At 36.4% G+C, this 17,552-nt stretch overlaps 1 protein-coding gene across 10 annotated transcripts in view; it reads left to right on the top strand.

The window, feature by feature from the left end:
* CSNK1D (casein kinase 1 delta) overlaps window positions 1-17,552 on the top strand; it is a 29,991-nt gene that overhangs the window by 3,951 nt on the left and 8,488 nt on the right. For 2 of the 10 annotated variants that reach the window (XM_013197930.3, XM_013197929.3), the window contains exons 2-8: window positions 1,766-1,876; window positions 3,363-3,511; window positions 4,007-4,235; window positions 4,608-4,778; window positions 6,274-6,422; window positions 6,963-7,134; window positions 7,504-7,643. In XM_013197930.3, the coding sequence (XP_013053384.1) occupies window positions 1,766-1,876; window positions 3,363-3,511; window positions 4,007-4,235; window positions 4,608-4,778; window positions 6,274-6,422; window positions 6,963-7,134; window positions 7,504-7,643 (1,121 nt within the window). Of the gene's footprint in view, window positions 1-1,765; window positions 1,877-3,362; window positions 3,512-4,006; window positions 4,236-4,607; window positions 4,779-6,273; window positions 6,423-6,962; window positions 7,135-7,503; window positions 7,644-12,227; window positions 12,296-12,405; window positions 12,903-14,456; window positions 14,520-14,665; window positions 16,834-17,552 lie in introns of those variants that run through there. The other 8 variants (XM_066980409.1, XM_066980407.1, XM_066980410.1 and 5 more) reach the window with 8 other exon arrangements.

Genomic DNA, 17,552 nt, shown 5'->3' with positions numbered 1-17,552 from the left:
ATGTGCTGTGCTTATTGTACCTACAGTGTGTTTCAGATGCCTTGTTTTCTTTCTTAAGGTGCATTGTGAAATGCCTAGTAACTATTGTCCGTGATGTTCTCTCAGAACAGCTCTCTGTACCAGCAACGCCAATTTAATAGATGTGTGCACACAAGAAGACATTTTATTGATGTAAAAAACAACAGATAGCCTTGCATAAACTCAAAGATAATTCCATGCTCCACCAGGTATTATCCAGTGAAGAGCCTGATGAAATGGCTGAAACTAGACAAAGTAGAAATCTGAATTTCAAGGCTGTGTTTAATAAAAATAACCAAAAAAACCCCAAACTATACATTTTATTTTTTGTCTTACAAAGGTGCCAAAAATGCATTTTCTGTAAGTATATGTTCTGTTTATTGAATGGTAGAAAAAAACTGTCTCAAGAAGCTTGTATGATCACTTTTTACACTAAGACTGTGTTGTTGTCTGATTCTGCTTGGAAGACAAGGTATTCCTTAACAGTGTATCTCATGGAGCCTTCTTTCACATGGTATCAAGAATTTGACTTGAAATGACAGTAATGCATGGGTACTCCTTCGTATCCTTTGCTTCCTCAAAAACTAATGGAAAATGTCAACAACATGTGGGAAAGATTTCAGTGGGAACTTTTATTACTTAAAAATAATAAGTAGGTTACAGGTATCTTTCATATCCAACAAGTATTCAAGAGCTCGTAACGTAGTTTCAGTATTAAATAAGCTGGCCTTGATCTTTAGGTAACAGATCTGCCAGTGTTACCCTAATTAACTTTGCTGATGGCAAAGAAGAAATCAGACAGCTGTGGCGTAAGGCTGAATATTTGCTTATAATTTAAATGTTGCTTTAAAGGCAGAAAGGGAGGCAGAGAGAAATGCTTGATTAATACAGAGCTTCAGTTTTATGGAAATAAATTACAGGCAGTGCTATTGAGCGTAATCATAAATGAATCCGAAAATGGACGGAATACTGAGGTAACATAGTCGAATGATAGCATGAAGATAAGGATATTCATAAGAGTAATTGTCAGCTGCAAGACTGTGTGAAGATTTCAGCGTCAGGTGACATGCTAGTGGAACAATAGAGGAAATTCAATGCATATAACTGAAAAGTTGTGCCAATTTGTGGCATGAGGCGTTGGCCTGTCTTTATAGTCACAAGGTTATAAAGCAGTGAAGTAGCTCTGTAATCTCAAGAACAAGATTTTGCAGTTATAGTTCTGTGAATAAATAACACTCTTGGAGGGGTATTTTATTCCTAGGTAGTCTGCCTCACAGTTAGATTAAATATTAATTAAGGTGTCAGAATACACCTAGAGTATGTTGAGATTTAGGAAAGTTGTAGGCTCTGTTTCCAAGACATAAGAGCAGATCTGAATTATTAGCATTTCTTAAGTTGGTGGGCATATGTGCTATGCCTACAAACACTCCCTATGAGCGCCTCCACCACAAACTGGAAGTGAAATGACTCCCCTTAGAACATGCACCCATTTTTTTTTTGGTATGCGATGGCAGCCTTTGTCTTCCTGAGCTAATTTATTTAGTATTTTTCTCTTAAACTGCTAGTCTGTTGGAGGGAATTTATAAGACTTCAGGAGAATTTTTAGATAACCACAGCTGAAAGTACTTAATCTCTGGATCTTTACCATTGAGAATAAACTTGTCAATATTTGTTTTGTTTCAGTCTTGATAAAGGAAATGCATTTTAACAATATCTTGGCCAATGTTTTATTTTTTTCTTGTTTTAGGAACTGATATTGCTGCTGGAGAGGAGGTTGCAATTAAGTTGGAATGTGTGAAAACCAAACATCCTCAGCTCCACATTGAGAGTAAAATCTACAAAATGATGCAGGGTGGAGGTAGGCAAACTTTCTTTCCTCAGAGATTGAGTTGTTTGTTTTTATTCTTGTCTTTGATATATCTGCTACCTGCAAATAAATAATGGTTGAGAGCTTTCTTAGCAGACTAGAAGGAGGTGGGAAAGGTGGCAGGGTAGGTGAAGAGCAGTACTGCATAGTAGGGTTTAGCCTGATTTGGTTAATACTAGTAGCACAATTCTAAACTTAGTAAATTCAGGATATTATTTGTTTCATATGCTTGCATTCTTTCTTCTGAGGTAAAAGTATTTTCTTGATATAAAAATTCCAAGACATAATGGCATTAGTAATAGAGAATAGGACTGAAGTAACTTCATAGCTACTGCAAGGTATTACACTGGGATAACTTACTCATGTTTTCGGAATTCTGCAAATGTAAGATTCCCACTACAGTCTGTATATAACCTGAATACCCTTCATAGAGTAAAATAATTCCTGAATGGGCTTGCTAAGACTATGATGGTTCCTTCTGTGGATGAACACTGCAAAGGCAGATGGCAGAAGGTTAAGTAACTGCCAACTAAGGGTTTCTCTCTGAAGGGAATTTAGGAAAAAATAATTCATATTAAATAAGGGTAACATGGGTTAATTACAATCTAGATGATTATAAACCAGATGATCTTTAAGGCCCATTCCAATCCAAACCATATTACAGTTCTATAAATGATTGCATACCACTTCACTTCCAAAATGCGTAAAATTAAACTCAAAGTAACAGTATTTGAAATTCCGAGTGATACTTTCTACAATTCAAGGTTTAATTCAAAGCATACGATCAATTTGTACAGTTTTACGTGAAATAATTTTCCTGAGTTTCTCCATAAAGTGGGACTGACTTTAATTTTCCATCTAGAAATACAGCAGTCTAAGATATATCATTAACAATACTGCTTTGGTAGGGATTCACCAACAGCAGATGTAATGGAACTGAAGGGAACACACGAATATGAAGCAAGGGTGAAATTTCATTCGAAATTGTAACAGAAAAGAGGTATTTTACAGTGATCTTGTAGGCTTTGAAACTAAGAATTTAATTTCCAAAACTTTCTTTAGCAATAACATTTACTGGTTTGTCAATGTCTTTATTTTCAGGCTTCCAATTTATTCCTTACTGCCATCTTGGAGACTACTGAGTGTTTACACATGTAAAGTGCTTAAGGTTGAAATCCAGCAAAACCACTAACTTCTTCCAAGATACATTCTTAGCACAAAGCCTGGGAGGTGACAGGAAAGAAGAAAAAGGCTGTTTTTAGATCTCTAGTTATAATTTTGTATTGGTTCAGCTATGAAGTGATGAAACTTCAGAACAGCTGAAGGTAGTGTAAGGTACATAGGTACATCTTTGCTGTAAATACAAGCTTTGACAATAATGTTTATGATGCTTAGAATTCATCTTTATGAGCTTTGGAGATTTGTGTGTATGAACTCTATAAATCAGATACTGAATAAACTGTTTCCTTTGTTCCAGTGGGTATTCCCACAATTAAGTGGTGTGGAGCTGAAGGGGACTACAATGTCATGGTGATGGAGCTGCTGGGGCCGAGTCTTGAAGATCTCTTCAACTTTTGTTCAAGGAAATTTAGTCTCAAGACAGTCTTGTTACTTGCTGACCAAATGGTAGGAAACAATTTTCTTGTTCTTGGCAGTGAAATACATTGGGCATATTAAAATTTCTTGAGTGACCATATCCAACTGTATTTTACTTCTTTAATGTAGAGGCGATTAGGATGTATCATTACAAGAAAAAAAAACACGTTTCGAGTTTTTTCTCTAAATATGAAGCATCACGTCAAAAGTAATGGCAAAGTTTTGATTTGATTTGAAAACTGGATCTGAGCTGTTTGCAAAGCAGATGTTACACTGCTTAAATACAAAGAAATTCCCCTGAGGAAGTTTTTAAAAACAAATCTAAAATAGACGCTAATCTAAATCTAAGAAAGAGATGGAGAGAAAGTTTACCTACTGTCTTCTAAGTTATACTCTGTAACGTTGTTATATTTTTCATTAAAAAATTCTTTACCTGTTTTATCACAAAGACAGTGTGGCTAGTATTTTTCTAACAGAAAAAGTGTATGGCTGATCTCTCCGTTGTTTCTCATCCTCTGTATTTAGATTAGTCGAATTGAGTATATTCACTCTAAGAATTTCATCCACCGAGATGTGAAACCAGATAACTTCTTAATGGGCCTGGGGAAGAAAGGAAATCTTGTCTACATAATAGACTTTGGATTAGCAAAGAAGTATCGAGATGCTCGAACTCACCAACATATCCCATATCGTGAAAATAAAAACTTAACAGGAACTGCTCGTTATGCATCCATCAACACTCATCTTGGAATTGGTGAGCTGGGGAAAAGCAATAAGTAGAAACTTAAAAAGTGTAAAAGGATGATGCACATACTTTTAGTGCAACAGGATGTTGCTTTATGGAGGCATAGAGGACGGTCCCTATTTCTGACAATAACAGTGCAGTATGCTTGGGCTCATAACTGTTGGTGGGTGGGATTTAGTTGGTTTGTAATTCTAAGGAATTAACACATTTTTAATAACTGCAATGATGATAGGCTTTTTCTAATACTGGATGAATTTAACATGAACATAGTAATTTTCATCTATCTGTTGTGTTTCTAAGGATTTTTATGACACGTTGCAGACTTGTGTTTTTCCACTAGATAATGAAACCTAATGAGTCCACTTTTTTATGCTGTTGTAGAGCAATCTCGCAGAGATGACTTGGAGTCCTTGGGCTATGTACTGATGTATTTTAACCTGGGCTCCCTCCCCTGGCAGGGACTGAAAGCAGCAACAAAGAGGCAGAAATATGAACGTATCAGTGAAAAGAAAATGTCTACACCCATTGAGGTTTTGTGTAAAGGATATCCTTGTAAGTTACTCTTTTGTGGCACTAGGCCCACGTGTTCATTTTTTAGTGGTATTTCTTTTTTATTTACACTATGTATTTCGAAGGGTAGCATGGTATGTGTGATCTGCGCCATATTGTGTGTACATGCATATATGCTGGCTGGATAATTCCAACAGCCAAATAGCTTTTTGAGAAACTGCCCATTTCTTCATATGTGAGGATACTGTTTCTTTGATAAATCAGATTGTATACTGAATTGCAGCTTTTATCTGTTGCTGTTTTGTTTAGGATTTGTCATTCTAGGTTCACCCAGTTTGGCCTGTGGATGGCCAGCATCTGTGAGTGGCCTAAGAAACCCTCCTGTATCTTAGCATCGTCCCTCAAAACTGTTCTGTTTCTCTATTTAGTATTTACACCACGCTAATAATTAGGCATTTTTTAAGCCATGCAAAACGATACATTTGTTTTAAAACTTGATAACATTAGTTACCCTCAGAGAATATTGTTCATATTTCATGAAGAGATCTCTGTTCTTTCCTTGCTCTTGTCTTTGGCAGCTAGGTATGATAATGAGAACTGTAGTTATTGTTAGGGATGTATGGAAGCTCGTTTTCTTCAGTTTGTTTCAACAGTAATTTCATATATGTTCCTTTACACTCCTTTACTCATTAGGAGTAGGACTCGATGATCCTTATGGGTCCCTTCCAAGTCAGGATATTCTATGATTTACTATTTCTTTTCTCTGGGGTTAACAGGCGGGGAAGACTAGCCAACTTTTCTTGTGCTGTTTGTTAGAACTCCTTACTTAACATGAATTATTAATACATTATTTTAGGTGGAAAGGCTTGAATTCAAAAGCTGGTAGTTTGATAATGATTTTTTCTCTGGAGCACTGAATTCACAAAAGCGTTCTGTTTTTGCTGTGTAGCTAGTATTTTGTGTGCCATATTAAAAACAAAGAAAACAAAAACCACAACAGGTGTTCACGCTATAGCAAGTTTAAAATTGTAGCATAACTTACATGGGAGATTTATATTGGTCCCCATTCAGATTCTCTTCACCCTTCCTGTCCCTTGTTTTTATGAGGTAGCAGACACGCATCTTCGTTTAACTTAACAAGGAAGAGATGCTATTCGATGTCCTAAAATAAATGAAATTTAAATACAGGCAGAGCTAAAAAGGCAAATAAATCTCTTCTCTTTTGCTCAAATGTAGTTTTAAACCTGTTTTTACTCTCTCTCTCTCCACCCCTCCACCTTTATTATTCAGTCCTCTCCGCTGTTGACAAATGGGGTCTTTACCTAATCTGTGATAGACAAATAATTTCCTTTTCAGGCCATACTTGGTCCCGACACTTGGGATATAGTGTTGCCTTCAGTAGATGTCTAGTATTAGGTCCGTATTTTTTTCTTATGTTCAGGAGATTTTATTATTATTATTTTTTATTTTTTATGGTTCAGATTTATAAAAAGCAAATGTGAAGCTGAAGGAAAAATATGGCTTTCTTGTATTACAGCTGAATTTGCCACATACTTGAATTTCTGCCGTTCTCTGCGTTTTGATGACAAACCGGACTACTCCTATCTAAGGCAATTATTCAGAAACCTCTTTCACCGACAAGGGTTCTCCTATGACTATGTGTTTGACTGGAACATGCTGAAATTTGTGAGTAGTTGGTGTAGCATTCTAAAACAATTTCTGTAATGATTTTTTTTACTGCATTGTCAGATTTAAGTTCTTAACCGATACTGTAAGAGTGTTTTGTCCCAGAAGATGTATTGTCTAAGAAATAAATTAAAAAATCGGGAAAAGCAAGAGGTAAGGGAGCCATTAGATTGGGGTTTAATGACAAAGTTGCGGTTAACAGTGTTATAAATGTGTAAGACTTCTGAGATACCTCCTTCAAGGCAGTTGCCATGTTACGTTACTGAATTCTCATTTTCTCCTATCTTGGTCTTCAGCACAGGTCCCTTGCAACTGTTTAGATGTCTAGCTGCCATAACCGTATGTGTGTACATTTTGAAGACTTTCCCAACAGTTGTATGAACTGAATGTATGATAGTTCTTGAGAAAATTTACCAAAAATGTAATACCCTAGCGAATTTCAATTTATGGGTCATCCAGTTCTTTATTTTCTGCACTTATCCAAATACATAGTTGTAAGCTCAATAATCCCCTAAGTTGTTCACTAGTCCTGACCCGTAGGGTGCAAGCAGAGCGACTGAAGATGCTGAACGTGAAAGGAGAGAACGAGAGGAAAGATTGAGACATACACGAAATCCAGCTGTTCGTGGACTACCCTCCACTGCTTCTGGCAGGCTGAGGGGAACGCAAGATGTAGCTCCTCCCACTCCTCTTACCCCAACTTCACATGCTGGTAAGTAAGCAGATACTCGGGCAGATGTACTTCGCAGATTACTCTAATTTGTAGTTAGTTCCTGGTCACTGGAATTTGAAATTAGAATTAGGATACCTGAGTGGTATTTGTCTCTGATCAGCGTTTCATTTTTTTTGCTTGTCTGATTGTGTTAGTTTTTTCCCCCACTTACTTTGCAGTAGATTGAAGGTAATTGTATATATTCATTACCTGCCAATTGCTACTTAGAGGTAACTGAGGAGGATGAAAGCCTTGATTTCTGTGGTTTGATGTTGAAGTTACGTGGGCAAACGAGAGTGTAATTTTTCCAGTGACCGCATTTTAATCCCATTTCTTATTAGGAAAATTCTAATGTAATTTTCCTCATAGCCAACACTTCTCCTCGACCAGTGTCTGGTATGGAACGAGAAAGGAAAGTGAGTATGAGATTGCATCGTGGTGCCCCAGTCAATGTCTCGTCATCTGACTTAACAGGACGACAAGATACTTCTCGCATGTCAACTTCGCAGGTAAGAAAGATTTTTATGTAATGGAAAAATAATGGTGATTTGATAAAGGTAATTTGCCAAAAGAACATACCAGTTAATTGATGTTATTTCATACTGATTTTATAGTTGACTGAAATAAATACTTGAAATTTTACCTGAATGTTTGTGATGTTGCTGTAGAATATTGTAATATTTTTTTAATCTTAGCAGCAATAAGTTTAACATTCTCAAAGCAGCATAGAGTCAATGGTTTATGAGATCATGCAAAAAACTAGAGATAAAGAATTTTTACCTAAAATTACAGTTCCTTTGGTCATTGAATATCTTCTGTCAGTTTTCACTTAAGAAGCAGAGCAAGTTGGAGGCAGTTGTGAGAGTCGTGTTTTCAAATGAGTAGCGCAGAGAATATTGGTGCAGAATAGACAGGAAATAGTTGGTAAAGAACAGGAAAGAGCAGAAGTCAAGAAATGTAGTGCAGTACTGTAATTCTGAGCAGAAAAGAAGCCACATGCATAGATGATTGAGAGGTCACACACAGTAGGCTCGATTGAAGAGGATGACAGGAGGATGAATGAATGATACAGTGTTTCATAGCCGTTGTCTGCACTGAAGTCATTCTCATTGGTCATGGTGACTTAGCAAAGAGATTTTAAGATGTTGTTTTTAGGATTGGCAAATTATGTTTAAACGTATTTTAGCTCTTCATGCTACGGCTGAAACATTCATTCTTCAGGGTATTGACACAGACTTGTCCTAAGTGGTGGGTAGCCTAGCTTTGAATATCTTACCTTCAGTCTTACCTTCAGCACACTGGTACACTGCAACAGCAGTGGGAGAGCAGTATGTTAGGAGGACTGGTGCAGTTGCCTACAGTTTTTTTTCTTCATGCCTCAGCACTCTGCTGGAGATCGAACTGTATAATTCTTTCTGTGGACTGGTTATTCCGTGTTGACAGAGAGTGTTGATAAAAATGAATTCAGTTCCTTTTGGCTTCATCATTTCATTGTCAGAGTTAGTTATTTTGGATAATACATGTTCCTACGTATAAAGTTTTAGTGCTAGAGAGGATGGAGGTGAGATAGTAAAGACTGAGGGTGCAAGGTTGATTTGGTGTATGGATGCTACGTTCTGGCCTGCAGTATAAATCAAAAAGAGGTCAGTGAAAGGATGATGGAATCAGATAAAATACAAATCTGGAGCTGAGTGACTTCATTCTCTTTCTCAGAATAAAATGAAAACATGTGAGATAGGTTGTGTTTGCAAAAAGAATGCAAAGATGATAATTACCTGTGTCAGAGAGGTGTTTTTTTTAATCAGTTTCAAAATGCTTTTAAGAAAGAAGGAAATTTACTTCCCTGAACTGTGTTATAGCAGGAATAGAAAGAGCCCAACAGCTGAATGAGAAGTTGGATACAGTGTAAAAACTATTTCAGTGCTTTTAGGCATATCCGCATCAAAGGGGTCCAAGTGTAGAAGGTGCCATTTATCTGTCTAGAAATGGTCCTGGTAGGAGATTAGATTTGGTTAGTCTGAACTTGTCTTAAATTCTTTCGTTATATTAATGACTTGTGTATGCGACATTTTTTTCTGAATGTTACAAAGTATGAGAAATACAGAGTGGCTCTCAGACCGTACTGTGAGATTGTGTAGGAACCTGAGGTTTTTGAGTAATCTTTGAACACACAGATGTATAATTTGTGGCGTGTGTCAACAGTATGGTCTGGCTTTATTGCACATTTCAGTACCTGCCGTTTAACACACTGCTCCGTGTATGGAATTTGACTTATTTACAATTCCAATAATGGACTAGTCAGGAACTTCTCAGGTTAAAATTTATCATTAATCATTTGTCATCTTCATTTAATTCTTACTGAAGCAGTGAACAACTGCTGGTCTCCAGTTGTGGTGGCTGAATAACAGTATTCAACAGTAGTATAATTCTAAAAGCTTCCCATGGGCCTCTCAGATTTGGAAGGCAAGAGAGATTTACTTAGGTGTTACTTTATAACACTTACCTGTGAGCTCAGCAGAGACAATTTCAGTTTTCATTTTCACAGTTCTCACTTGAGCCATCTTGCCTTCTATGGACTAAGTTGCAAGTTTTCATAGCTTATGCTTTTACTGTTTTCATAATGTTGAAGTAGTTTTTCCATAGTCGAAAATTATCTTTGCATCTTAACCAGGTTATAAAATAGACTATGGATTTCCCATCGTCTTTATACCTTGTTCTTAGGAAAACCTAAAGTATCTAACTTCGATGTCCTATTAAGGACAACTTTTTTTTTGAGTAGGTGTAAAGAATGTAGAAAAATGTCTATTCCATGTCATATCAGGAAAATAGTAAAGAAGAGCAACTGTTTGTCCATGCCTGTTCCAATTATATTAGTTTCCTTTCAGAGTCTTAAGAGAATATGTGACCAGTGTCCCTTTTTCAGGAAGTGCTTAGACCATACTCCTGGTAGAAAACAACTTTTAAACTTCACTATTCAGATCTACAGATGTCTTAGGTTAAGAACTAGATTTGTTAGAGTTGTTATTTATAACTTGATTAATTAGTTTTGTTATGTTATTTGGATGGCTTGGTTTGGTAAAGCATCACTGCATCTGTAATCTCCACCTCTCCTCATTCAGAGGAAGAGCTAATGCTTGTTAAACTCTGGGGAATGGAAATTTGCTGATGTTACTCAATCGAGTAGAATTCTTAAAGATGACTCCATGTTTGTATCTATCTTCTTTTCAAACTGAGTTTCGATCAGTTTGTACTGAAACTGAAAACTAAGGCTAGGAATGTAGATAATAGAAACCAAACTTACATTTCAGAAAATAGCTCTTCTCAAAGAAGTTTTAACACTCATGGAAAAATGGTGATTGGTAAAGATAGCAAAATAGATGTCATACATGTTCCCCACCTCCAGCGCTTTGACCACATAGTACCTGAATCGTTCGAGTTGAAAACACTAGCACTTTGTAATAATACATAAGAAGAGTTTATTCAAATACAAGTACAAGTAGTACGTCTCCAAAAGAGTTTATGGAACTTAGTGTTTCTGGTGAAATGACGTAAGTTCCATGACAGTACTTTCCTTGATGATGTGGGAGTGAATGCAGCAGCTGAAAACCTGCAGGTTTTGAGATGTTTGACAGTTATAAACATTGGTGAGAGTTGGGCAGTCATGTAAATCCTAATCAAATAAAATATATATTAAGGCAAGACTCCAAAACCTAAAGAGCATCAAGGAGTGAAGCCAATTGGCTTCTATGGGCATCAATCACAGCATTGATAGCCAGTCAAGGGAGGTGATTGTCCTGCTCTACTCTGTGCTCCTGCAGCCTCACTTCAAGTACTGTGTGCAGTTTTGGGCACCACAGTATAATAAGGACATAAATGGAGGCTATTAGAGAGCCTCCAAAGGAGGTTGACAAAGATGGTGAAGGGTCTAGAGGACAAGACGTATGAGGAGTGGCTGAAGTCACTTGGATTGTTCAGCCTGGAGAAGTGGAGACTGAGGGGAGGCCTCATGGCAGCCTGCAGCTTCCTCACAAGGGGAGCAGAGGGGCAGGCACTGATCTCTTCTCTCTGGTGACAGCGACAGGACCCAAGGCAATGCATGGAGCTGCAATAGGGGAGCTTCAGGTTGGACTTTTGGGTAATCCTGTGCAGAGCCAGGAGTTGGACTCAATAATCCTTGTGGGTCCCTTTCAATTCAGGATTTTCTGTGATTCTGTGATACGTGGGAACTATATTGGTGATGAATGATGACTGAGAAGGCTTTGGGTGTAACTTTGGAGAGGCTGGTGTGATGTCACAATGAAAGGGTGTAATTTCATCCTTGAATGCATATATAATACAGTAATGAACAGAAATAGGTTATTTTATATCATTCATGAGACAGATGCTATAATATTATGTCCAGTTCAGTTCTCATTATCTTGATCTGCTGAAAAACTGAAAATAACAGAGAACAGCTGTAAAAATTGTGCTTGGGAAAACATACTGTACGATACTACAGTTTCAATTTAGTGTCTTTCAGTTTGAAAGATAAGAGATCGTCCTGAGTTAGTTGGAGTAGTATCTTAGCAACAGCAGTTAGAACAGGAAATTCAGTTTATATAGAATATATACATAAAGCACCTGTCGTTTAGTATTAAAACCGCTCATGTTTAAAGAAGTGTGATGCAGAGTTCTAAGTGAAGGCGGTTAGCTACTGGAACAACTTCTAAAAGACATACGGGATCTTCTGTCCTCTTTGTCTTTGCATCAAAACTGGATTCCTTTTTAGGTGGTGTATTCAGGTCCAAAGCAAGCCTAAATTACTAGTCTCAATGTAGTGAAGAGTTGTGATCTGTGCTGGACAGAAAGTCATACTAGCTGTTAAAATATCGTTCTGCTCTTAGCTGTATGAATGGTTTGCTAAGTCTCCTTTATGTAGTCAGTCTATAAACATTAAGAAACACAGTGAAGGAAGGCATAAATATTCCAGTAAGCATTACTTTGAAGCAGTTCTGTCAGTCCAGACTGCACAGGCTGCCTCCTGAAAGCATAACTATGCAGTGCTCAACTCAAGAATCTAGTTACAGGTGAGTAGCCTTCATTTCCTTTCACAGAAGGTTCAGTCCTGAAAACAAACAAACAAAAAAGAAAACTACTTCAGTTGGACTGCTCATGGTGTACAGTAAGTTATTTTATTTATTCCTCTCGAATGTGTCATGTTCAGCCATGTTCAGCACCTGACAGTCAAAGCAGTGCATAATTCCTACTGGTAATAGACATATCTCTCCTTAGCTGGAAGAAGAGATTGGAGTGCTGCACAAAGAAATACTTGAACAAATATCTTTGAAAAGAGAAGCTTTCGGAAAGCTATAGCCAACACTGGCATTGAACAACTCAAGTGTTGTGCCCACGGGGAAAAAGCAACGTTCTTCCAATGCCTTTGCATTTTTCATCTCCTCATGAGTGAATCTTTCTACACATATGTGTCTTAATAGGCATCATACTCTGCATTGTTCTTCTGACCGTCAGCTTTCTTTGAGAACTAATGATTGTTTCCTTTTACGTATGTCCTAATATGATAGAAATGTTGGATAGAAATCTGAAATCAGAGCTCTTCTAAAGATACATTTGCAACTGCCAATTTAGGTTGGATATTTTTAGACATCTTTATATATTGGGGCAGTGGAACCATTACAAATTGCTGTCTTTTCCCCTACCTCAGAATAGCATTCCTTTCGAACACCATGGCAAGTAGCTGCTCGTCTCCTTTCGTTGGAAGGCAGCACTGGGTGAGTGCTTCTCATTAGACACCAAAACTTTGGATGGGGTGGGGAAAAAATCTTTGGAAACATCCAACCTTGCTTCTCCTCACATTATCTCATAGTAGTACTGTGCCTTCCAGTCAGATACTTGAGGCAGCATTGTTTTTCTCTAAAAGAAAAAATAAATGCCCTTCCAAAAGTTGAATTAGTACTGCTATTCCACTTAGACTCTTTAGCAGAATTGACAAAAACAGTGACTTGAAGGGTCCATAAAATCATTCAAGCATCAATAATAAAATAATCAACTCTACATTTTAGATGGTTTACCATTACATCTTTCCAGGGATGTTTATGCAGCCGTGTGTCATCCATTCAAAAACAGATCAGCTTCAGAACTGTAAAAGCAAAATACTTACATGAAGAATCAGTTAACTATATTACTCAGACAAGGCTCTGCCTTGTCGTGAATGAAATGTTCTACCACAGCAGTATCTCATTTTTCACTGTTTTATATTCTTCTCCGTTCCATAAGAGCTATCATTTTTAAAATATTCAGATACTAATGAGAATAGTTTGAAACGCGAGCATCTTAGAGTCAGACAGACTTGGATTTGGATAATTAGAACTCCTTTCCATTGTTCAGTGTAGTAGAAGTTTCTGCCTTTCTGTGTGCAACTTTCAGCTTTTTAGTCCATTCTGCTTTTGGCATTGACAGGTTTCATCAGAGAAATAACAAGTTTTAGTTGGAATCTGAACTTTGATAGCTGAAGGATGCTTTCTTATGTATTTCAAGAGCTTCTTCTTTGCTTTGCTTCTTGCTTTAAAAAAGGCCATGAGATTCTGTTCCTTAATAAATTCTGTTGTATAACTCCATCTGCCGACCTCACTTCCTATATAAAGCCTAAGCTTGCACTAATCCTGTATCTCTAATTGAAGAATCCTGCTATTCCTCTTCTGTTTTTTCCTCCTGCTTTGTGTGCTTGGCTGACTGTGCACAAGCTGCTTCTTAAACAGTTTTAACGTTAAAAAGGTCCAACTGTAAATTGCAGCTTATCATTTTAAATTCCAATTAACAGACCTTATTTGAAAATAAAATTTAAAATAATTTTTAAAAGAAAAAAAAAAAAGCTTTGCACTGAAAAGCTTGTGTGGGAGAAGTCCAAATTCTAGTCTGCATAGGGTTGTGTCTGCATTTTTTATCTTTTACTGTATCTGTTACTATTTGTAGCTGTTTACAACTTAAGTTAATACTGAATACTGATTCCGCCATTTAGGCATTTCTTGCTTCTTAAATTGCAGTAATGTGTAAAAGTGATACTGGAATAATATTATGCTGTTACTGAAATAGGTCAAGCTACAAAAATTTGTGCAGCGTCTTTTTAACAAAATGTTCCATGATAAATTAAAAGCTATTGAGAGCAATTGCTTTTTTACCCTCTGATTGGGACTTTTTTCCCAAGCTTTATTATTCATTTAGTGTATTTCTACACATTGGTAGTGTTTTCATCTGGTTTGTTCTTTCTTCTATGCATGTTTATGTTCTGTTTACTTTTCTTCAAAACATCTCCTCTGGCTGGAAAGGTGAATTTTCCATGTTAACTTCTAATAAAGGAGGAAAATACAGGGAACTTCGTGTAGCTAAAGGTGGGTGTGAAACATTATGTAGCTCATTGGATTATAAATTCACTCTTTCACTTTTCACAACAAAATATTTCAAAGTACTTTGAGAGCCACTTGTATGTTAACTGGAAGGATTTGTGCTGATGTTGTCTTGTTTTTGGCTTTGGTAGATTCCTGCTCGGGTAACTACCAGTGTTCTTCAGTCCACTGTGCACCGATGAAAATTTATTTTGCCATGGAGGGCAGATAATGCATGGCTGATCTCCTATGTTATCAATGGCTTTACTAGCAAAAATACCCTAAACTAGAGTGGAAACAATACAACTGGAGTTCTCCATGTGACTTAAAAGGCACTTGGAGGAACATGGACAGACTCCAGCAGCTGCCATTACAGGACGCTTTTGCCAGAAACCCAGTGACCTTAAGAGAACCCTGTGGTAACAGGGCTGGAAAAGAAAGATGGTTTACAGAGTTGACCGCCTGTTACTGGATGGCCATTTCAGTTTTCCCTCCACAGGCGGCAGACTTTACCCCCTTTTTATTATTCTACTGTAACTATAAATCTTTTACTTGGTTTGAGAAAGTTTTTGTATCATTTTGCTAAAATTATTGGGTTAATTCTCTGTAAAGAACTCTTGCTTTTCTCTGATTTAAAAATGTAGAATATAAACAGTCCTAAACTAAAGACAATGACTTGAAATTTTTTGTTTAAAAAATTTAGTCTGGCAGGGAGCATGTAAATGAATCAAAATCATCTGACTGTATTTAAACTGTTCACTTATTTGTATGGTCTTATTCTGACTGAGAAGTTTTTCTCACAAAATTTTTAAAACTGTTAAGAGTTTTACTTTACTGTTTGCCGTCTTCATTCACACTAAACATTTCCATGTAACACAGAGGAATTTTTAATATTCATTCTTTTGCATAGAAGAGAACTCAAGACCCTGTAGAGAGTCAAAGTATAGTATAGATGGTAAAAGTTGATTTATTTCTTTTTCTTTTTTTTTTTTGTGAAGTATATGAAGAGCAAAGCGAAAGACACTGGCATTTAAATGGATTGTTTCAAATACTGTTTTTATTGGTAAAATTTTGTTTCCTGCACTCTGAGGCTGGTTAGTTTGGAGGGTACTGTAAGTGGACAATGCATGTTGCCACTGAGTCTTTAGTGAATTTGCACATTTCATTCAGCATCTACATGTTCAAAAAAAAAAAAAAGATGATGATGATTTGGGCCTTCTGTTTCATGCCAAGACTCAAAAAAAAAAAAAAAAAAAAAAAAGGAATTCTAAAAAAAAAAAAAAAGTGAAAAAGTGTTCTTGCTATGAAATCCAGAAAACTTTTAAAACTCAGGTGCATACCATATTTAATTCCTAACTGTATTCCACGTGAGTACTTCCAGAATCATTAGCCATTAGCTTAAGAATGAATGACTCATGTTGTCCAAAAGAATGTTGCAGGTGTTGTTAGCAAATGTCCATATGGAATATGGGAAATACTTTATATTTTTTGTTACTGTAAACAGTCTCATAAACTAAAAATAGTTATGTTGTCCATGTAGTAATTGGACCACTATCAGAAATACTCTTTATGCTAGTTTCAAAGAAGCAATGGGAAGTTCTGTGTTGGAAATGAAAGTACGTATGCAGAGTTTGCTTGAACAGTTAGTTGTTTTGAGAAATTCTTCCTTGCTTAAAAACAAAATTTTAAAGGATTGCTGGTCTTAAGAGTTTTATGAAGAGTAATTTTTATTGTTTCAAGGTTTGCAGATTCCTCCTTCCCCAAAGAAAAAAAAGTCCACATATTAGATATCAGTCATTTTTCTTTGGATGTCTTTGTGACATTAAGTATTTGCTTGTGTGTACTCTGGATCTGACAGGGGAAACTTGTCTTGGAGATTACAGTGGAAGAGCTTAAGAGTTTAATCCGTGGATAAGTTTGCAATAGAGAATTATTTCCTCAGTCACTATAAACTTCAGTATTTTAGGCATGTGCACTACCATTTGAACAGTTTTACACTTCACTGTGCTTTCCTTGTAAATATCTGTGGTTAATAATATACTGTTAGAGGGACTTACAAAGGCTGCCTCTTTATTCTCTCTGTATCTGGAACATTAGATTGCTGTGCTATACTTAAAAGTTGATTGCAGACTTCTAGAAATGTACTCAGTTGTGGGCAATTTTTGTCCTTCATAATAGCTAAAATTCCATCATGTGGAAAATAGTTGACTGTCTGTATAAACCTGTGTATTGGAAATCAGTATCTCAGAGCACTTCATTTGTACTACCACTGTATTTGTGTACTTTATCAATTGTGTAAATACATTCATAATGACTTCTATTCTTCTTTGGTGTAACTTACTTACAATGACTCTTGGTGTAACTTTTGTATTCTTTTTGTAATGGGTTTCTGTACATATGAAGAACATTGTCAATTCCAAACATTTGAAGAAATGTTGACAGGATTTAAGTAGTCATGGTTAGATGGCAGCAGCTAGGGTATGCAGGAAAAAAGAGAAGACATTAATTGCTTTGCTCACAAAGAGCATGTCTTTTGTCTCTATAACGGTAAATGTTTTTGTTTGGATATTACTTCTTTTGCGGGTCTTTTTTTTTTTTTTTAAATAATTTATCAAGTAATACATTGTATTGAGAGGAAGTATGGAAAGAGAATTGCTATTGAGACTTGATCTGTTATAAGAGCTGGAAAAAAGCAATAAGAAATACTGAGCTCTATATACAAAGCCTTGTATAATAAAATTACCGGCTTTTGATCTGTAATCCTCAAAAGTCTATTCAAAATCTGAGGGCACACATACCTTCAAAATTACTGTTTCTGATTAGTAGGCCTTTAAAAGCTGGAAGGATATTTATTTTATCTTCACATTTTTTTATTTAAAACTGGCTATGTGTTCTATGTGGGAAATTTCACATGTAATGCAGTTGTACATAATCGTAATGGTTAGCAAATCCCTGAATTCTTTGTGTTATAAGTACCGTGAAAACAATTGAAAATAAGTCCTATGCTTTACCTTTTAAACTTCTCTTAATGTTACTCAT

This window comes from Anser cygnoides, chromosome 19 (genome assembly GCF_040182565.1).
Source record: "Anser cygnoides isolate HZ-2024a breed goose chromosome 19, Taihu_goose_T2T_genome, whole genome shotgun sequence".
Lineage (NCBI taxonomy): Eukaryota > Metazoa > Chordata > Aves > Anseriformes > Anatidae > Anser > Anser cygnoides.
Note: the sequence above shows the minus strand (reverse complement) of the source record. Positions and strands in the feature narration are given on the sequence as shown.